Source organism: Phoenix dactylifera, chromosome 12, assembly GCF_051530095.1.
Source record: "Phoenix dactylifera cultivar Ajwa chromosome 12, Ajwa_hap1_PhDact_Kaust_v1.1, whole genome shotgun sequence".
NCBI classification, from domain to species: domain Eukaryota; kingdom Viridiplantae; phylum Streptophyta; class Magnoliopsida; order Arecales; family Arecaceae; genus Phoenix; species Phoenix dactylifera.
In genome coordinates, this window is record NC_143201.1 from 27623772 (window position 1) to 27645279 (window position 21508).

Here is a 21508-nt window from a genome sequence, read left to right on the forward strand (position 1 = left end):
CGAGCCGTACTACGGCTTCGCCCCGTTACATCGCAGGTAAACCGACCCCCGGTCTATAAAAGGGGGTTGGAAAATCGATACTGGGGACGGGCACTGTTTACCTCTACTCTACACGATTTGCCCCCTCCCTGACTTGAGCGTCGGAGGGCCGGCGCCGGAAGACCCGGCCACCGGCTCGTGTGCAGGCACCCAGACGGAGGACGCCGCCCACTGTCGGATCGTCGCCCAGCCGCGGGAATCAGCCGCTCCTTCTCGCCGATCGCCCCAGACGGAGGACGCCGCCCGTCGACGGACCACCGCCCCGCCGTGAGTAACCACCTCCCGCTCCCTCTCCTCGACCGAAGATTGCCCCCGGGTCCAATTTCCAGCAACAGTATCCATAAAATTTAATTATCCGATTTATGTTTGTGCATATCTTCCCAACAAAAAATTTCTTATAATTCGATAGATAAATGGTAGTTATTTGTAGGAAAAGGTCAGAGATTTTTTGATTTTTTTTGAAACACTTTCTAAGACTAGTTCTTCGTAGACCTTCTCTTTGAGAAGGATAGTTACTTTGTAGATCATTTTACTCCTTGTATCACTGGGCTAGTCTACTTTTATGTATTCAAAAAGCCAATTGTTAACCTTTTACAAAAATGCCATGGGATACTACGATTTGCATGCCAAATGGAGACGCAATGAGAATGCCACCTGGCTTCGACCAGGCTCTTTCAAAAGGGAGAGAAGGGCCAACTTGTTGGCTATTGTTACTTGACAATAGGAGGCCATTTATGGGTGAGCTTGAGATGTCAAGTAAATAGATGGTGGCCTAACATTAATCGGCATGAAAAAAAAAAATACTTGTCTCGAAATTAAATGAGAGAGGATGACAAATAAATAGATGTGCAGAAGCATTCTGCGAAATAGAGTAGACTCGACAATCATGAAGTTAAAATTTAAATTTCCTATGAAGTATGAGTTGTTGAACTAATTTATTATATGAAGATAGGTGAGAGATATGATATGGATTCGCATCATACTTTTTGAGCAAATTTTATCACTATGATATATATAAATTGCATACATTTTCAATTTATGTTTCATCAACCCTAGAACTTCCATTAAATAACTTGGTATTGTCAAATTCAGTTATTACATAAGGATGAGTTAGGATGGTGCTAATTAGGTCGATTGGGTCGGTCAACCAAGCCGAACAAAAAATGGGCTCACTCGTACCTCAAGGGCCCATTTTTTGAGGATAAAAAATTTATATAGAAACCTATATTTTTTGGATAAATATTTTTTAGACAATATTTAAATAAAAAACAATTTATTTATATTGTTTTATACATCGAAAAGTAGTTTTGGAATTCCTTACCCATATTTTCCATAATACATTTTGTTGGGAGAAAAATGGATCACTCAAAGCACATGGTCAAATCGCCGGTACTTGATAACAAACGTGACGACAGCAAGCATACTCTCAGAGCGCCTAACCTCAGAACATTCGGTCTCGGCACCAGCGACTCCAAAGCTCACAACCTCGATCTCGGCTGAGTTAAGCCTGATCGACCTCAAGGCCGAGAAAGAACCAGTCAAAGGGAGAAGCAGGCCTCCCCACTCCACCGAAAATCAAGTCCTCCTCCTTCTCATCCGGGATCAAATCCCGCGATCTCCGCCTCAACGACTGTCAACATTTAAATGCACACGATCTCAACGGATCGCCAGCCAGCCCAAAATCTCGGGTCGTTTACGGTAACCCATTAATTCATACGATCACGTCCAATTGCTACGGCAACTCATTAATTCGCACGATCACGTCCAATCATAGGTAACCCCTACACCCCCTCCTTAAAAGGAGGAAGAACTCGAGGCAAGGGAAAGTTTTTTCCCTTCGCCCTCGGTCATTATTTTTTTCGATTATTTCTCCACTATTTCTCTCCATTAAAGACTCCCTCTGACTTAGGCATCGGAAGTCCGACGCCGGAACCCCCGGCCACTGGCTTCTTGCAGGTCCGCCGGAGACAGCCGTCCGCCGCCGCACCACCAGCCGGAGCTCCTCCCCCTCGGTCCACGGTTGCCTCCGGGTCTAATTTCCAGCAACACATTTTATTATATGATTATTATTATATACTAATATAAGGTTAGGAGCATTTTAGAGATAAAATAAATAGATTATTTTACCGGTTGATGGTAAAATGATTCCCCACCTTGCAGGTGGGTTAGTCTTTCCGTTCATTTGATGAATAAATATTGTCTTAGAGAAGCATGAGAACATAAGTTGAAAACCAGTTGCATCCCCCTCCAACCAATCATATATCCTGCGAAGGACTTGAAGAGCGTATGGAGCCTGTCAATAACAACTATAACAATCACAATTAGCAATTAGATATGATGGGGTTGAGGCCAAAACCGATTGAAATAGGGTAAGCTTTCTGGCCTGAAATAGGTGCTTCCACTTCCAACCCCCAACCTTGCATTTAGTTTCTCAAATAAAGAGTAAAAATCAGCCACCTTTAACTGCTTGCCAAAGATCGAAATGCCAAAGTAATTCTAACTCCCTCTTTTAAAGCTAATTTGTAACTTCCGCCTAGCATTCACTTGAGGTGTTTCTTCTTTTTTTTTTCAATTGGGTAACTTTCAAGCTCTACGACATGGTTGTAAAAGTACAGTACGTCGGGGGAATAATAGATCTACAAACAGGTCGGTCAAAATAAAAAAATTATTTTCAAGAAAAAATTTGACCAAATATGTCTTCAAATTTGAGAAGAATTAGATGAAGCAATCAAAGACAAAGTCGTGTAGATTTTAAAATCTACCTTCTATAGAATTTTAGTTGTTTAGTAATGATTTACACTAATTAGAAGAAAAATACAACTTGAATTGTGAAAGAATAAGCTTTCCTAATATAAGTAGAAATTTTGTAGCTCTATTTTATTATTTATTAATAAAAAAGATAGGAGATCTAGATCCTAATTTTGTTTATTTTTTATTTTTGATTTTTTTTAAAACAGGTTTGAGTTGAAAAGATTGAAGAGATTTCTTCCATCTCCCGGTCTTGATCAGAAAATTTGCTAATCTTACTAGCCACCGAACTAAGCCATCTCCAACTAGATTTCACTTCATGTCGCATGTATCTCCAACTAGAAATTTCTTATAGTTTGAAAGATAAATGGTACATTTTTATGGGTCATGAAGCACTTAGGTTCCATGCATTTGTGTGAAGGAGAAATTTCTTTATGGTACTTGAAAAGCTTCCATATGCCCAATTTGGAAACATAAAAAATTCTAGAATTAGGCTTGTGTAGGATACACTCGTAGAGTAGACCTCAAAAATACTGGCTAGTTAATTATGTTGCTGGAAATTGGACCCGGGGGCGGCCATCGGCTGAGGAGGAGAAGCTCCGGCGCGAGAATGGCGGGTGGCAGTCCGTCGGCGGACGGATCCTCTGGGAGACCTACAAAATGCCGGTGGTCGGGGTTTCCGGCGCCGGCCCCCGATGCTTAAGTTAGAGGGGGGCTTAATTTTGGAGAAGGAGAAGAACTGTATGTAGAAGTCTCCAGCCTCCCTCGGGAGGAAGAAGTTCTCCTTTTTATAAGGGGAGTGGCAGGGTTACCTGTGATGTGACTGGGCGAATTAATGGGTTACCGCCACGATTGGACGTGGGCGTGTGAAGTAATGAGTTGCCGTGGATGGCCCGTTCCCATCATGGAAGGAGATGACGCGCAGTGCAGTCCATTCTTGGAAATGGTGAGGCGTTGACAGTCGTAGCAGGGTATGGTCCCTGGTTGATATGTCGTGGCGTGGCCAGCAAGTAAAGCATGGTGCGGTGAGGCTGCTGCAGGGCATGGCCGCAGTATGTGGACGACGAGGTCGACCTTCTGAGGTCAGCTCGGCCTTCTGTGCTCGACCTTCTGGTCTCGGCCTTCTGTGCTCGGCCTTCTGGGCTCGGCAGCCTTCTGTGCTCGGCCTTCTAAGCTCGGCAGCCTTTTGAGCTCGGCCTTCTGAGCTCGGCAGCCTTCTGAGCTCGGCAGCCTGCATGAGCTCGGCAGCCTTCTGTGCTCGGCCTTCTGAGCTCGGCAGCCTTTTGAGCTCGGCCTTTCGAGCTCGACTTGGATAATCTTGGCAGCCTTCTGTGCTCGGCTTTCTGAGCTCGGCAGCCTGGATGAGCTCGGCAGCCTTCTGAGCTCGGCAGCCTGCATGAGCTCGGCCTTGCTATCGGATTTGGGTGCTTTAATTGTATTTGTGGGGTGGTCCATTTTTCCCCCCAACACTACCCCCGACTTTCGAGTTCGAGCTGCTTTTTGGCTCGGGCGAAGGTTAGTCCAGTCGTTGATCATCCTGTAATATAGCCAAATATATATGGAGATGTGCGTGCCAAGTAGGGTGTACCTCTCATGCAGTTGGAGTTAAGTGCTTCAGGTCGACTCAGTAGCCTTCTTTGGCTTATGGTCGACTCAGCAGGGTGCCCCCACTCAGATCTGGGCGTGTTGTCGTAGGAGGCGTCGAACGGCGTTGACATGGCGTCGAATATCGTCGAGTGTCGTCGAATGGCGTCGAATGTCGTTGAATTGGCATCCCGAGCTTAGTCGGGGCATCATTGGAGACAGATACAGGAGACGGACTTCGTCCATTGGCGATCGTGCGTCCTTATTCGGAGCGGGGCGATGTTGGAGATAGAGATACCCGTAGATCGTTTTTTGGATTCTCCGACCTGGAAATAGATAAAATATTGGAATTATTTGAAGCCAAAGTGGCATCCTGTACCTTTTGGAGATATTTTGATGGCTTCCAAACTTCGAAGTCCCTCAGGACTTGGCTTAGCACTAGCTTTCTTTGGCTCGATTTTCTGGAGGAGGTGTTCTGCATTCGGGCTTCTGAGCTCAGGCTTCGGAGCTCGGCAGCCTTCTGAGCTCGGCGGCCTTCTGAGCTCGGCGGCCTTCGGAGCTCGACGGCCTTCTGAGCTCGGTATTCTGTGCTCAGCAGCCTTCTAAGCTCGGCAGCCTTCTGAGCTCGGCCTTCTAAGCTCGGCATTTTGTGCTCGGCAGCCTTCTAAGCTCGGCCTTCTAAGCTTGGCTTGGATTGCATGAGCTCGGCCTTCTGGACCATGAGAGGATTTAACTTCATAGTACTTTCTTGGGGTGGAATCTTCTATGAATCTAGTCGGAGGAGCGCTCATCCTTTGGAAGGCATACAAAATAAGGCATCAGCCGAGCTTTCATTATGTACTAAAATCCTTTTTAAAGCCTTGCAATGATGAGGAAAATAGCTACAGTGTCGTCATAAAGAGGGCTCAACACTCTTTTGGTCTTCATCGAAAAAGGAGATGACTTTCGTAGTGCACGTATGCTTTGAGTAATCTCCTTCTTCCGAGCTCGATGCTTCAAGTGCCTCTACTCGCCCGCCCTCTGATGATATTGTTGATGCCCGCGAGAGGTCAGTTGTCGTCCCGCTCCTCACGCGGCACTAGTTTTTGTTGCTCAGGCTCTCTCCTGTAGGCATGATCACGGACAAAACAACTCAACCGACCTCGACGGACAAGTGCCTCGTTCTCATCACGGAGCTCGTAACAATCCTCCGTATCATGGCCACGATCTCGGTGGAAGTGGCAGTACTTTTTCGAGTGCTTCCGCGACTCTATCGGTCGCATCCTCCACGGAGGTCGGAGGTAGCCTTGACCCTCAATCTCCATGAAGATCTCTGCTCGGGTGGATGTGAGGGGAGTGTATGTCTGAAACTTTTGGAGGGGAGACCTCGAGTGAGCTAGGCTCTTGGGCCAAGGAGGCTCTTTCTCATGCCAGGGGGATCTGCTGCTTGGTTGGGAGCACTCCTCGTGGCGCGTCTTCTGCATCTTGGCAGGTTGTTCGGCTGCCTCTCGCCGAGAGGCCATGGCTTCCTCAGCCTTGGCGTACTTGCGAGCTCGAGCCAACATTTCAACAAAGTCGGTGGGGAAGCTCTTCTTGATGGAGAAGGGAAATTTGTAGGACCGAGTTCCAGTCTTCAATGCCGATATGGCGATTGACTGGTCGAGATCGCGAACCTCCCATGTGGCTGAGGTAAAGCGACTGATGTAGTCTTTTAAGGATTCTCCCTCCTTCTGCTTGATGGCGAAGAGGGAGTCTGAGGTCCGGCGCTGACGCCGGCTAGCGGCAAAATGGGTGGCGAGCTGCCTGCCCAGCTGTTCAAAGGAGAGAATCGAGTTGGGCTTTAATCCAGAGAACCAAAGACGAGCTGCCTTGCGGAGAGTTGCTGGGAAGGCTTTGCAGAGTTGAGCGTTTGTGGCTCCTTGGAGTGTCATAAGGGCCTTGTAGCTCTGCAAATGATCCAGAGGATCGGATGAGCCATCATATGGCTCAATCTGTGGCATCTTGAACCTCTGGGGGATTGATTCATCCATGATCTATTGAGGGAATGGAGACTCTGTTGTAAAGTCAAGGTCAACGTCTCGCTTTGGGCCTCGGTCTTGAAGCATTTGTATCTGTCGCTCCAAGTCCTCGACTTTTCTGCCGAGCTCGGGTGGGGCTCCTGTTGCAACTTGGCATGAGATAGACCCCGCCTCAGATGGGTGCTCTCGTACTCGAGGCGTCAGGCTTCGGCGCGAGCTCTTAGGATAATGGATGCGTGACAAGCCCTCCCAGCTTGGGGGTCGAGCTCAGTGGGAACTTCGGTGGTGGCGACGTTCTACAGAGAAATGACGTCGCGAGCGGCGTCCTAAGGACTCATGCTCGTGAGAAGGGAGTAGAGGTCGGTCTTCTGCTTGCTGTAGACCTTGAACGGCCGCAGTGAGTGCTTGGACTTGTTGAACAAGCAGGTTGAACTGCTCTGGTTGAACTTGGGGAACTGGATCCGCCGGAGGCCTTTGTGATGGGTTCTGGATTGAGTGTCCAGGGCTTGGTACGCGATGCCGGGAGGCGTTAGAGGCTCCCTTACTCCTTAGCTTCATGGCCACGACTCGGGCCCTTCCTCTAGCGCCAACTGTTGCTGGAAATTGGACCCGGGGGCGGCCGTTGGCTGAGGAGGAGGAGCTCTGGCGCGAGAATGGCGGGTGGCGGTCCGTCGGCGGACGGATCCTCTGGGAGACCTGCAAAATGCCGATGGCCGGGGTTTCCGGCGCCGGCCCTCCGATGCTTAAGTCAGAGGGGGGCTTAATTTTGGAGAAGGAGAGGGACTGTATGTAGAAGTCTCCAGCCTTCCTCGGGAGGAAGAAGTTCCCCTTTTCATAGGGGGAGTGGCAGGGTTACCTGTGATGTGACTGGGCGAATTAATGGGTTACCGTCACGATTGGACGTGGGCGTGTGAAGTAATGAGTTGCCGTGGATGGCCCGTTCCCATCATGGAAGGAGATGGCGCGCAGTGCAGTCCATTCTTGGGAATGGTGAGGCGTTGACAGTCGTAGCAGGGTATGGTCTCTGGTTGATATGTCGTGGCGTGGCCAGCAAGTAAAGCATGGTGCGGTGAGGCTGCTGCAGGGCATGGCCGCAGCATGTGGACGACGAGGTCGGCCTTCTGAGGTCAGCTCGGCCTTCTGAGCTCGGCAGCCTTTTGAACTCGGCCTTCTGGTCTCGGCCTTCTGTGCTCGGCCTTCTGAGCTCGACAGCCTTCTGTGCTCGGCCTTCTAAGCTCGGCAGTCTTTTGAGCTCGGCAGCCTTCTGTGCTCGGCCTTCTGAGCTCGGCCTGGATGATCTCGGCAGCCTTCTGTGCTCGCCTTTCTGAGTTCGGCAGCCTGGATGAGCTCGGCAGCCTGCATGAGCTCGGCCTTGCTATCGGATTTGGGTGCTTTAATTGTATTTGTGGGGTGGTCCATTTTTCCCCCCAACAAATTAGATATGCATGAATCCGGATGTGTATGTATATGATACTCTGTGTTGCATGTCCTATACTATTTATACTACTTGTTCTTGCGAGTTTGCCCGCCTTGAGCAGCGGACGTAATCAAATGATCAGGAATCCGGGCCAAATAAGCGGTTTTCGAAACAAACAGCCGAATATAGCATTTGGTAATTGAAGGCGTGCAATGTAGGCGGCAAAAATAGCTACTGGCGGTTAGCAAGGTGCAAGACCCCCTACAGATGGGAGGCATCCCGGCCCGAACGGCCCCCCTGAACCAAAACCCACCATTTTTTCGCTCTCCAAAACCCACAACCGCTCCACCCATTTCTCTTCCTATCTCCCGCTCCCTTCATCTCTCCCCCTCCCCCACCGAAGGGAAGGGACCAGGCCATCCTATACCTAACCAAAAAATCCGACACCCAATAAGAGAAGAGAAGAAGCAAAGAAAACAGCCACCACCCCCACTGCCTTTCTTCGGTCCTAGCATTCCTCCTTCTGCATGGCTCCGCGCCTCGCATTCCTCCTCCTGCTGCTGGTGGCCGCCTGCGTCAGCAAGTCGTCGGCTCTCAACGCCGTGGGCTCCGAGGTCCCGGTGGGCCTCGCGGACTTCATTGCCGCCCGGGGGGATGGCACGTGCGACGGTCTCCTCGGCCAGTGCAGCGACGAGGACGAGGAGATGGAGACGGAGACCGGGATCAGCCGGCGTGGCCTGGCGAGAGCCGGCGTCAGGTTTATCAGCTACGGCGCGCTCTCCAAGAACCGAGTCCCATGCAGCCGCCGAGGCCGGTCCTACTACAACTGCTCCAGGGGGAACCGCGCCAACCCATACCGCCGTGGCTGCAGCGTCATCACCCAGTGCCAGAGGATCTTCAACTGAGCACCGACTCCAAGCGAAAGGGAGGAGAAGAAGGAAGGAAACAAGCAACGAGCAAGAGGATGATACCTGGGGGCTGCATTGGTTATCAAGTATGTTTTGTATGGCTGTCGTCCATTTAGACGTCCCTTCTTTCCTCCTCCCCGTGAACTTTCATTACTTACGGTCATATTCTACGCTATTAAATTTGTTTCTAGCCCTACCTTGATACTCATATTGCCGCAATGTATTGTTTTATGCGATTGTAATAAGAAGACCCAGCTGTAGCTGGTTCTTATCTCCTTGCTCCTCCCCCCAACCCCAACAACAACAACCAAAAAATAATAATTCTTCTTTATGAATTTTATGCATCAATATTTTAAATATCCAAAATAAAAATCCCTATCATGAATATCGAAATAAAATTAGGCAGGAAGTGGGCATGGATGGAATGGAAGACCTAGCATCCCAAGTATTGAGACATGGATCGCCTGGTTTCGAAAGGACAAAATAAGGGGACGGACGCAGTACTTGAAACCTAGGAAGTATGCGTGAGCGGGCGGGTATGAAGGATTCGGTTTCTACCAATTGCCATTGCCGCATCGACGGGAATCCCATAGATTATGGAACTTCTTATCCTATCTCTCGCTACGTTTGCATCGATATCTTTGAGATTTCCATCACGGATACAGACAAGCTATGGCTGCTCAACTTTCATTTCTGATCTTCAAGCATTGGTCTGGATTAACCAGTTTTACAATTTGATAGAATTAAAACGGATGAAAACGTTGGGTTAAAATCAGGATAGTGTTACGATTGAGCATTGGACGCTAATGCAGAACAATAAAGTCAGATGATCCTCTGCAGACCTAGAAGAGAACGTCCAACCAAAGAAGTAATTGAACAAATAAAGAAAATCAAGGAATTTCTCATAAAATTGACTGTTACCAGGAAAAGAACGTTGGTTTCAAATAGACACGGTACGCCATCCCGCTCAACCTAACTCCACACCCATCCAAAATACAAAAGACTGCCAAAGGATAAAATATGCGCCAATGAAGGAATTTAATGATACCCGTTTTCTCTTAAGTATGTAAGAAAGTTCAAGTGTAAATTTCATCCTGGAATGCTAAAGAATTTTATAGATAAGGCCGTCCTAAACAACAAATAAGTATTTGACTTCTGGAAATATCCCCATTTTGAAATACCGGATGGGTCTAGCACTTGCGAAGGCCAAAAACCTGTGCAATCCACTAAGCTTTACATCCCTATCAAAAATTGATTGGCCGGCTGAGAAAACAAGAATCCCGGCCCAAAACCAACACGAAACGGGGAACCGACAACACAAATCAACATCTAATTTTCAACTGCCTGAATGACAGATATAAGCATGTTTCATAACATGTAGATGGGCCAAAAAATGAAAAGAAAAAAGGAAAAACAAAAGCAGCACTTTCTGCCTCACAATTACAGGGTCATGTGAGCCATAAGGCTCCGACAATACAACAATAAATCCAAGAGGCAACAAGTTGCTCGTGTGACTGCCTTTACCTCTTTTTTAGAAGAACCACCATCTTCGCCGCGTGGTCTTCTTCTGATATATATGAGAAACATATTAATAATTACAGAAATTTTCAACTACCTCATAAGTTTATTTATGAACAATGCAGCCATAGGATATTGTCCATATTAAAATATTGAGAGAAAATAATCATATCGAACTTTTTTGTTTGCATGAAGGTGATACGGACATAGTACCAAAAAGCAAGCAAAGAACTATATATAAAAGGTCCCAGTCTTGAATCATGAAGATGATGCAGGAGAGATCACAAGCATCAAACATAATACGAATAACAAGCCAAAACTCTTAAATCAACACTCAAGCACTGCACCAACTTCCTGTCCTATATAAAAATTTTCATTTCTTGGATAGAAAATGCCTCTCCCCTCCCCCAACCACCAAAAAAACAAGTAAAGGAGGTGGATGTATATAAAAAAAAAAAAAAAATTGTTATTTCATTATGATCTATAACAACTATATCTCAGTTTGCCAGATTTCTATTCTCCATATGGGATTTCAATATAGAACTTCAATTAGGACAACCTGCAAAAATTGAGTGTCATCATTTTGAGTACTTACAAGATGAACCAATATCAAGCCTCTTCACTTAAAATCCAACACAGCTCATGAAGTGTCGACAATCTTCTTGTTCAACTTGAGTATTAGACTGGAAAGCATTACTTGGCTGGGGCTTGAATAAACTCATGTCTCCATAGATAATATTACCAAGGTAATGACTATAGCAGGCCTGAAATTTCTTATCATCATTAATACCACTGGTGATTGTTTTGTCTAAAATGAATTGTCTTAATTGCATAGTTCTTATATGCTTAATACAAAGTACATAATGAGCAAATACCATGGCCTAAATGGGAACTGAATGTTTTAACTGCCTTTCCATCTAAGGACTGAAAAGTAGTGAAATTCTCAACACTAATCCACCAGATTCTGCTTTACCAGTTAGTTCGGCCAGCCAATCAGATGTTCCAAGCAATATATCCTCCATAGAAACATGCTCAGTCCAGGATCAGTCTATAACAAATTATCTTAAGAATTGAACCTTCAGACATACATTCAACATAAAATTATACTTGAAATCATGACATTTTGTTGAGACAAAGCAAATAATATCTTGTGGGAAAAGCAACCCTGCCACCTAACCAGGTGACCTTCACATTCTCTGTTCTCTAAGTTATGGAATTGTTGAACATCACGGCATCAAGGTCTCATTTCATAGTTTAAAATATGTTTTGCATGTTGTAATTGGCCTTGGATAAGTCCTAGGAACATTTCACTAGAAACTGTTCCACCATGAAGCTACCAACCACAAACTTGCCAATTAAATCCTCATCTTGTAGCAATCCAGTTTAACAGAGCAAAGTATCAAATTTCAGTTGAAGCCGACCTGTTGCAGAAGAAATGGAACAATTCTAGCAGAGACCAAACCAAAACTGGCCCCTAGTTTCAGGTTTCAATCAATTTTGACTAAAAATCACCTATTTTGATTCAACTTTGGTAGTTCCAGTTAGCCACAGCCAAAACTAACTGAAATTGAACATGAATACTTTAAATAAGTTTCATTTTGTAGTTTATTATCATATTAGGATTATTTCTCCATCTTTTTAAGTACATAGGCTATATAGTCTCATTTTTTGGTTTTCTTTTATTGAGTTAAAAGAGGGGCACATGACAGATTAGCCCTTGATGGGTCAAAGCCTCCGAAAAGGACCTTATTATGGTACTTCACAAAAAATAACAAAAACAACTAAAAAGAAGCCACCATCATTCATGGTAATGGAATCATGTCTTATATAAAATAAATATCATTCTACAATTCATGCATTTAATTAAACAGTCAGTTAACCTTAAAAATATGAGACAGAAATGCTCAAATTCACTAGTTGTAAACTATACTAAAGGAATTATGAAGAAAAAGAATTAAACGCACTAGGCACTGAAAAAATGCTCCAAAATTGCTAGATGATGAATTTTCAAACTAAAGTTTGAAGATATATATATATATATATATATATATATATATATATATATATATATATATATATATATTCACATTACAAACTACAGTCTAATTTGTGAAATTTGTTTTTATACAATATTTAACTTCAATCTTAAACTATCGAAAACAACAAAGAACCTAGCATAAAATATTCTGACTGTTGTGTAACGACTTCACTTTGCTTCTTTATTGTTATACTTTTTCTAAATTTTTATGTCTGGAATGCTAAAACTTGGAGGGAAGCTACCAAAACCAAGACTCCACAAAGCCAATCAAAACTTCGTTTTTAAACCATGGAACAGATTTTTTTTTTCTTCAGGACCAAAATTTGAGGTACAAAACTTCTAAAAAGTCATTTCTTCAAGCTGATCCTGCATATAGTTTCAAGAGTCTGGTAAAAATCTCTTCAATGGATTCCCAAGAAAGGCTATGAAAGTTTTCTTCCTCGCCCATGACATAGATAAAGGATAACTAGAAATATCCAAACAAGAACGATTTTTTCACTAGGCTCGCAAAGGCTTGATAGCATAACACCGAGGAAGTTATGGATCACATTAATCTCTAAGAAAGTTTCTCAATCTAGAAAATTTGAAACCAATGCGAAAATAAATAAAGAACAAGCATAGTTGCCATATAAAACTAGACCTAGCCGCCCCCCGCCCCACTCAAAAAAATATAAAAAAAGTCCTTGGTAAGTAATAAAGTTATAAAATCAATAGGAAACAAACCTTAATCTGCAGTCTCGGAAACTCCTGCAGGTAGAAACATATTTCTTAAAAAAAGGTATTTTAGGGTTGTATTAAAAATGCAGACCCTTATTTTCTTAAGTGACTTACCAGTTAAACAGATGTCATTTATTAATTAAGCAACTACAACTCTATTAGCAACCAACTAGCTTCATGCAGATTCAACATACAAATTGTTACTAGCTCTCCAACTTTCAGTTTCTGACATGAACAGGTATGAAAAAGCTCCAGCTATCCCAACTGCTCCTCTTTGCTAAAGAATACCTTTTACCATCAAAGATTTTCTTTGCAGTGTTTCCCAGTTGGAGATGGGTCTCTAAAAGGAAGGTTAATACTTTTGCCTACCCCTACCTACATCCTTTCTCTGAAGCTCGCTGGACATATTTCTAGAAGATTTTAAATTAGCTCTACATGTGCCATGCTCTCGGGAAAAGGGCATCCTAGTATGGGAGGCTCCCACCACTACAAGTTTTGGGGAGGGACAGATGTACGCAGTGTTACCCCCATGATTCATGACACCCAGGTCACAATAGAGCAACCATAGTGTTGCACCAAGGCCCACCCTCTTGTCGTGCTCTTGGGACAATGTAAATTAGTTGGGTATATGTTTCGCTGCCTCATTTATGACTTTCTAACATCATCAATGCAAACTAAATGGAATAAGCTTCATTTCATTGCAGAAAAGGAACAATGCAACGAACAATTGTGAAGGGTATAATAAAATTTCAAATTTACACAAAAAGACATACAAGCAAATAAAATACTGACAAGAGAAGTTAATGAACACATCACGCAGCCAATCTAACTATATTCTTAAACAATAAGGTGCATATTTGGTCCCGTCAAATTTAACCAAGACCGGCAAGGGAATAAGACATGGCAAACAAAATTATTTAGATAAAAAGAGAGATATGCAAACCTTGTTTTCTTGATCATGGGACTTTATAATTATTGATTGGGGAAGAACACCTTTGTCGATGCTCCGGACATATGGTTCTACCTTCTCTTTTAACAGATCATTCAACTAAAATTGCATGAAATGAATATATTTAAGTGCAACATTTAACAATACAGATCGCACATACAGATATACAGAAATATATTATATCCATAAATGGTATAGTAAGCATATTGGTGTATGTATATGGATATGTTTATTTATTATGTATACAATAAAATGTACAACTTGATGATTTTCACAAAAATGTGAAGCATGCATACGGCATACCCCAATGAGAAGACATTGCCAACCCATCTAGATGCATGTGTGTATGACTAAGATTGTACTATGATGGATATCTCCAAATAAGAATAGAGCACGAATTTGCAGATAAGTGGCAGAAGCCAATCCAGCAACATGCATTTGTGCATAGCATGGGCAGTTTAAAACAAAAAAAAACAATTGCTTTTTAAGAAAGAAACGATATTCCATAGAGGCGTCTGAAGGATAATTTCATTTATTTGGTCCCTAAAAGCTCTGGAATACACCATACGTTCTCAGGTTGAGGCCACTGCACTATTTCAGAAAGCTTTCTACAGGTTTGAAGAAAGGAATGTCCAGCATGCTACAGCAATAAAATTCATATGATGATCAGCTGGTCGGTTACTACAGAGTCTGCACATGATCTTGAAAATTCAGAATCACTAAGTTGTGCACCAGTCTCAAGTAAATGGCTCTTGACCCTGAGAATTTTAAACTTGCTGACACACAGAGAGAGAGAGATGATAGAGAGCGTATGGATAGGAAATCCTTGTTGGAGGACCAAGGTCACTGGTAAAATTTTATTACCAAAATCAGTATAATTCTCTGAAACATAATTCTGTTACCAATAGATTATTGTTCCAATACTCAAATATCAAAGAAAACACAAAAAAATGTATGACAGTTTTGTAGACGAGGTTAGAGTAAGTTTGCGTAGTTGCTTTACCATGCAAGTTTGTTTTTCTTTTACCAAAAATCAATGCAAGAATAATCACATCTGACAAGCAAAATCCTAGGAATTAACTAATATATATTGGATCAAGAAAGCCTATCCTTCCATTCAAATTCAGGGGATGGATCTTCCTTCGCAAAGTTTATGATGCAGAGGATCTTCAAGCAAATTTAATTATTGTTATTATTTACAACCATATATATGGTGGGAGCAAATCAAGCTTATGGACATAAAACTGATAGGAAAGACAAATTGTGGATAAATCACGACATCAAGAACCTTTGGGTTATTCATGGAAGCACATATTTGACATATTTGATCCCAACAAGATGTCTCAGGAATCACTAGATAATTTATTTATGCAACTTTATCTTTGTTCTTTATAAAGATTTTAGAATTATTTAAGCCCATATCAGTCCTTGGGAGTCAAAGTAGGTTGCTTAGGACTGATTGAGTTTTATATTCAGCAAAGTAAATTGAACAAAGCTTTTTACTTGAAGTGTTGATTTTTTCAGTTGAATTTTATGTAGTAAGTCCAAGTCTGTTCAAGTACTTCAGCACCAAAAGCATATATTAGATATTTTTGATATCTTGATTTTTCACCCATGTAAGGTGAATTTTGAATATTACTAAATTAGTTGTCTACTGTTTCTCTCTATTAATGGGGTTTCCATAACAATCTCCATCTTCTTCTTTCCTTTACATCCTTTTTTACTCATCCAATCTGAATGATGTTATACATAGATCCTCTTTCATATATGTAGCTAGAGTAGAGCACATTGACATCCTTTTCTGCACTTCCATCCAGATCCTTTTGAGTTGCTTATGCTTCTCTCACAATCTTGATTCTTGACTGGGATCGAGCAGAACTGAATATCTTCCTCCCCTCTCCTATTTTTAATTCCATCTCAGGCATTACTTGCTCTATATAACTTTTAAAAAAGTATATTTAACCTACTTTCACATAATATAGTGCTTTAATATCCAAAAAAGAAAAAGGATTCATAAACTCAGATATATGATTAGAACATTAGAAAAATGTTTCAAAGTTGACTAGTGGTCGTCTTTAGCCACAGAAAGAAGAAAAAGAGAGTGCACAAAGGCAGAGCCACGAGTCCAGGCAGAGGCCCTTCCCTTCCCCTCCCCACCCCTCCAAACTTAAAAAAAATATCGGAGTACATAAGATGTGTGGGAGGTTAACACCATAAATTCGGACCCGCCATGCATTGAGTAATTGAGTAACTATTTCCAAAAATTCTGGGACTTCTGTTGGGATTGTTTCATTGAGATATGGAGTGGGTTACCACTGTTTCCAAACTAGATTGATGGTAATTTATTACAGTCTTAGCCATCCATCTGCTAGATCAATAGTTAAGATAATTAGAGTAAAGGTGGCACCCTCTTCCACTCAATAACCCTCAACTTTCTGATGAAATCTCAAAGGCTGTTCCAAACAACCTCTTCCAACAATAGACCCTTCCCCGGAGAGAAACAAGCAAAAAAGCTCCAGCCAAAGTTTCCTACTCTATACAAATCTCTATAGGAGAAAAGGAGACGCTTCCTCAAAGCACCCACCCAATAGCCCACATGACTTGAGTCTTTCTTTTTTGTCCACTGTTTTTCAGTTTATTTTTCCTGGTCTTCTGATATTTGGTCGCTTAAGTTGCTTTTCTCTTTCTGATTTCTGTCACATGAAATAGGAGGAGGAGAAGAGTTCTCCAAGTTCCACATAACAGAGTTTTTTTTTTTAATGCGATCTTTGTTTTTTACGATTTTCCTTTTTCCCTTGGTTCTCTTTTTATTTTCTTTGTGATCTGTTTTCATTAGTAATCTGTTATTTTTTTCTGATCTCTATCATAGTACTAGCACTAGATAATTTGTATCAGAATATTGCTAGCATATTGCTTGACGAACAACGCACCCATGGCCCGCCCACCTTCCGGTTTAAAATCCAAGCTCAGCCACTGTAAGTACATATGGTCTATGGATGGATTGCTTGCACTTAATGCTTAATTTTATAAGCATGCAAGAAGGCAATGAGCCTAGATCATGCTGCCTGACATCCTCATCTGCTTCAAAGCTTATAATTTCTTAGATAACAATGTGCAAATCAGGCAGTAGTAAAATGCACATGACCTCAGACCAGAGGTAAGCCTGAAATACAACCATACCTTGTCTTGGCGCCATTTTGCTTCCCATTGTGCATCCAGTATTTTGTCTGCGATTTCTCTTTGGGCATTTAGAAGGGTTGTCATCTCTAATAACTTCCTTGGATCTTTCATATCCTCCTCAGTCCATGAAGATGCATTTAGTGGAAGGTCCAATTCCTGGAAAAGCTCCATATCAAAATTTCAAAGATTTAACCTGGGATCTAAATATTAAATTGTGCATCCATGTAGAAGTGCATGCGACCTATATTAACATATTAAATGATTAATTTTATCATGATCAAAGCCATCCCCTTCATGCAGCATCAACTTTAATAACCTTTCATATTCCCTACTTTTCACATCGCAAATGCATTATGTTGGATGCATCCTTCAAAAGCAAAATCCAACAATAATAAAATCAGAGTACATAGTTTCACAGTTTGGTTTCTTCACAATTGGCAGCCACCAAACCTCAATGTTCCACCTTTTCCATTTAAGCCTGGGACTACCATTAGCAGGGTTCAAGATATAAGAATGATGAACCAAAAAAAACAAGGTCAATAAAATTATTTGAAAAATTCAGGGGAAAAAGTTAGCTGCCATGAAATATTTGAAAAAGCAATCTTGACAAGTGCTTTGCACTTCTTAAATGAAAGAATATATAAAGCTGAACGTGAAATATAAACAGAAGAAATTAATATTTGTAAATGGCAAGCTAGATAGCCTGCAATAAAAAATAAGGTAGACACATAGTACATCCAATTCATGGCACAACGTGCAGTTTACAACTATTGCCCATTTTTCTTCAATGCATCATAGTAAAAATATACAATCGCTTTGTGTATATTTGTCTTCACTGAAGAAATCTGTCAAACACTAATCAGACATGTAGCACTTCTGATCCTTAGCCTTAACCTATCATGTCATCATAGGCTCCTGGTTGCAGGGTTTCCAAAAGCATTCACTCAGGCATGAAGGAGAAAAAAAGAAGTGGAGAGTTTAATCAAAGGTTTGAGGTAGAATAAAAGATGAAAGAATATAATCTAAGGAGAGAGAGAATGTTTTATTTTTGGGGCAGATTCATCCCCTAGTGCTTTCTCTCTCTTGTGCTATATTTTCCCCACTGTTCTCTCTTTATTTTACTTATTTCTGGTTTTTCTAGTATTCACTTTAATGTACTAGATAGCAACAGCTATTTTCTTTATTTACACATGCAATCTGATATGAATGCCACTTACATAGTTGACAATATTGACAAAGCTAGAACTTAAAATCCTGTATTTTGTAAAAAACTGAATAATTGCCTGAAATTTTAATTTTGGGTCAACATGAATTTTCTTAGCCTCAAAATCCTAAAAACATTCTTCCTAACGCTAGCTCCTATTTCTAAACTTTAGCAGGTCTATCATCCCAATTGCCAATAACCATGATTTCTTTCCAATTTTGTCCTGTCATTAGGTTCAAAAGCAAGCGACCTATTCATCCCAAACCTAGTTCCCTTCCTCCACCAATTTGTAGCAGGCCATTCCCAGTTGGTTCTAAACCAATGCAAGTTTGAGTTTGCATGAAGCTGCAGCTCACCGAAGGTGGCAATCTTCCTACACATCTGCTGCATGGAATGTATAATTCCATCTCCAAGAATTGTATGAACTACTACATGTTTTCCTACCAAGGATAATACAAGATTTTTCAAGTTGATTATATAGTTAATAACATATTAAGGAAATTTTGGTTTTTAAAAGTTAAGGGAAGTCAGCATTCTAGATACCTAAATTTCATGGTTTTCACATAAAGTGCTGTTTAGTCACAGTTCTGCCATAGACTGATTGAGATTATCATCTAACTTTTTTGAAAGAAAATAAGATAAAATAAATAAATCAAATATGTTCAAAGAAAATAGAATGCCAGAAACTGCATGCCTCATAGAAATTTGAGAAGTAATGGATGATCTATGAACATTAAAATACAAAAGAAAGATCAAGCTGCATCTGACTGTCCTACTAAAGCAGGGCCTAAGAACTTTGCATCACTATAACAAAGTGAAGAATTAATAACATATTAAGGAAACTTCGGTTTTTAAAAGTTAAGGGAAGTCAGCATTCTAGATACCTAAATTTCATGGTTTTCACATAAAGTGCTGTTTAGTCACAGTTCTGCCATAGACTGATTGAGATTATCATCTAACTTTTTTGAAAGAAAATAAGATAAAATAAATAAATCAAATATGTTCAAAGAAAATAGAATGCCAGAAACTGCATGCCTCATAGAAATTTGAGAAGTAATGGATGATCTATGAACATTAAAATACAAAAGAAAGATCAAGCTGCATCTGACTGTCCTACTAAAGCAGGGCCTAAGAACTTTGCATCACTATAACAAAGTGAAGAATTAATAACATATTAAGGAAACTTTGGTTTTTAAAAGTTAAGGGAACTCAGCATTCTAGATACCTAAATCTCATGGTTTTCACATAAAGTGCTGTTTAGTGATAGTTCTGCCATAGATTGATCGAGGTTATCATCTAACTTTGTTGAAAGAAAATAAGATAAAATAAATAAATCAAATATGTTCAAAGAAAATAGAATGCCAGAAACTACATGCCTCATAGAAATTTGAGAAGTAATGGATGATCTATGAACATTAAAATACAAAAGAAAGATCAAGCTGCATCTGACTGTCCTACTAAAGCAGGGCCTAAGAACTTTGCATCACTATAACAAATAGAAGAATTAATAACATATTACGGAAACTTTGGTTTTTAAAAGTTAAGGGAAGTCAGCATTCTAGATACCTAAATCTCATGGTTTTCACATAAAGTGCTGTTTAGTGACAGTTCTGCCATAGACAGATCAAGGTTATCATCTAACTTTGTTGAAAGAAAATAAGATAAAATAAATAAATCAAATATGTTCAAAGAAAATAGAATGCCAAGAAATTGCATGCCTCATAGAAATTTGAAAAGTAATGGATGATCTCTGAACATTAAAATACAAAAGAAAGATCAAACTGCATCTGACTGTCCTACAAAAGCAGGGCCTAGGAACTTAGCATCACTATAACAAATAGAAGATCTAATTCTTACCCCCCAATTATGAGGTCGAGGTGGGACATCAAGCTTCATTACTTCTCCCTCTAGCTCTTTCTTTGCCTTGTAAAAGGGAATGTTTTTCACGATAACTGGATCATCCCTTGCACGGATTGGATCTAAAGAGATGAGGGCCTGTAAGATTTTAATTTAAAAAAAAAAAAAAAAAACTCAGATACGGAGTCATTCCCATAATTGGACAATTCGACATTGTTGTGTACGTTTCTTAAGAACATTAAAACCTCATTCAAACAGCAGTCAAGAAAATTTATATTGATTTGGCAGCACAAAAATATAAGGGGGAAAAAAAGAAATTAGAACAAAGAAAAGAATCTGTAAATAGAGGTGAACTTTCACTGCACACAATTCATCAATGAAAAAAAAAGAAATTAGAACAAAGAAAAGAATCTGTAAATATTCACTGCACACAATTCATCAATGAACCGGTTCAACTTAAAAGATTGGCCCTTCCTTCAAGTAGAACGTACACTTTCATGTATTATTTGAATTCAAAGATTAAAATAGAACCCGATGAACTGCCTGATATTATGAATATGAAAGATTCTTATTTTCACTCAGATGTATATAGATCCTTTGGCTTCTTGTTTAACAAGAGGAAAGATCTTTCTCCAGCAGATTTACTAGTAAGATTATTTGTTATGGGAGGGGTCTATGGATACATAGGAAAACCCACACCAAGGTCTGCCGAACCATACCAAGACTCATATCAGTTGGTGACCGATTCGGCACAATACAGGTCTGTAGCATGCCGTTCCAGGTGCACCAAAACAGGGGAGGGGAGAGGGAGAAGAGGGAAAAAGAGAGGGAAACAGATGGGAGGAAGGAGGAGAGGGAGGAAGAGAGCAACCAAGACCTTTGGACTCATTTGAGAGTCGAAGCAGCTTCGCAAGAGCTTTGCGACGACAAGGAGGCATCCGATAACAGAGAGGGCTCAAAGCAACCCTGAGGCTTCACAATCAGTGTCCAGATCAAGAGGGCATTCAAATCCAATGAGAGAAAGGGGCCAAGGCTTCGTGATGGGGATAGGGACCAAGAGAGAGAGAGAGGGGAGCTTACCTTGAGCAAGTGAGAGAGCCCTCAAAAGCTCTCGAGGATAGGAGGGGGGTCCTTTTACTCTAACCTAGCTTAGCGGGGGGGGGGGGGGGGGGGGGGGGGGGGCGGGGGAGGGGACTTACCGATGACAACCAGCATCTGGCGGCATCAGTACCATCGGAGGCAGTGTCCGATGAGCGAGCAAACGAGAGAACCTCGAAGGCTCTCAAACCATCTAATGGGTGGGGAGTGGATGGATTTTATATACAAACCGATCTGAGTGACTAAACTGTCCC

At 41.6% G+C, this 21508-nt stretch overlaps 3 protein-coding genes across 3 annotated transcripts in view; 1 reads left to right on the plus strand and 2 right to left on the minus strand.

Moving 5' to 3' along the window:
* Positions 1–5420: 5420 nt before the first annotated feature.
* Positions 5421–6380, minus strand: LOC120112020 (uncharacterized). Its single transcript, XM_039130601.1, has one exon. It carries the CDS (start codon positions 6378–6380, stop codon positions 5421–5423), a length of 960 nt encoding a protein of 319 aa, XP_038986529.1.
* A 1932-nt stretch (positions 6381–8312) lies between these two features.
* On the plus strand, positions 8313–8690 carry LOC103710254 (protein RALF-like 22). Its single transcript, XM_008795914.3, has one exon. The coding sequence runs from the start codon at positions 8313–8315 to the stop codon at positions 8688–8690; it is 378 nt and encodes a 125-aa protein (XP_008794136.2).
* Positions 8691–9999: 1309 nt separating this feature from the next.
* Positions 10000–21508, minus strand: part of EMB2737 (embryo defective 2737) — a 28804-nt gene continuing 17295 nt past the window's right edge. The window contains exons 9-12 of the mRNA XM_008795913.5: positions 20157–20294; positions 17096–17251; positions 13910–14014; positions 10000–10260 (exon numbers count right to left, since the gene is read on the minus strand). Coding sequence (XP_008794135.2) covers positions 10225–10260; positions 13910–14014; positions 17096–17251; positions 20157–20294 — 435 coding nt within the window. The 3' untranslated portion in view covers positions 10000–10224. The remainder of the gene's footprint in view (positions 10261–13909; positions 14015–17095; positions 17252–20156; positions 20295–21508) is intronic.

Coding starts and splice junctions, on each gene's coding strand:
- LOC120112020 (XM_039130601.1), bottom strand. CDS start 6,380: ATGGATGAATCAATCCCCCAGAGGTTCAAGATGCCACAGATTGAGCCA.
- LOC103710254 (XM_008795914.3), top strand. CDS start 8,313: ATGGCTCCGCGCCTCGCATTCCTCCTCCTGCTGCTGGTGGCCGCCTGC.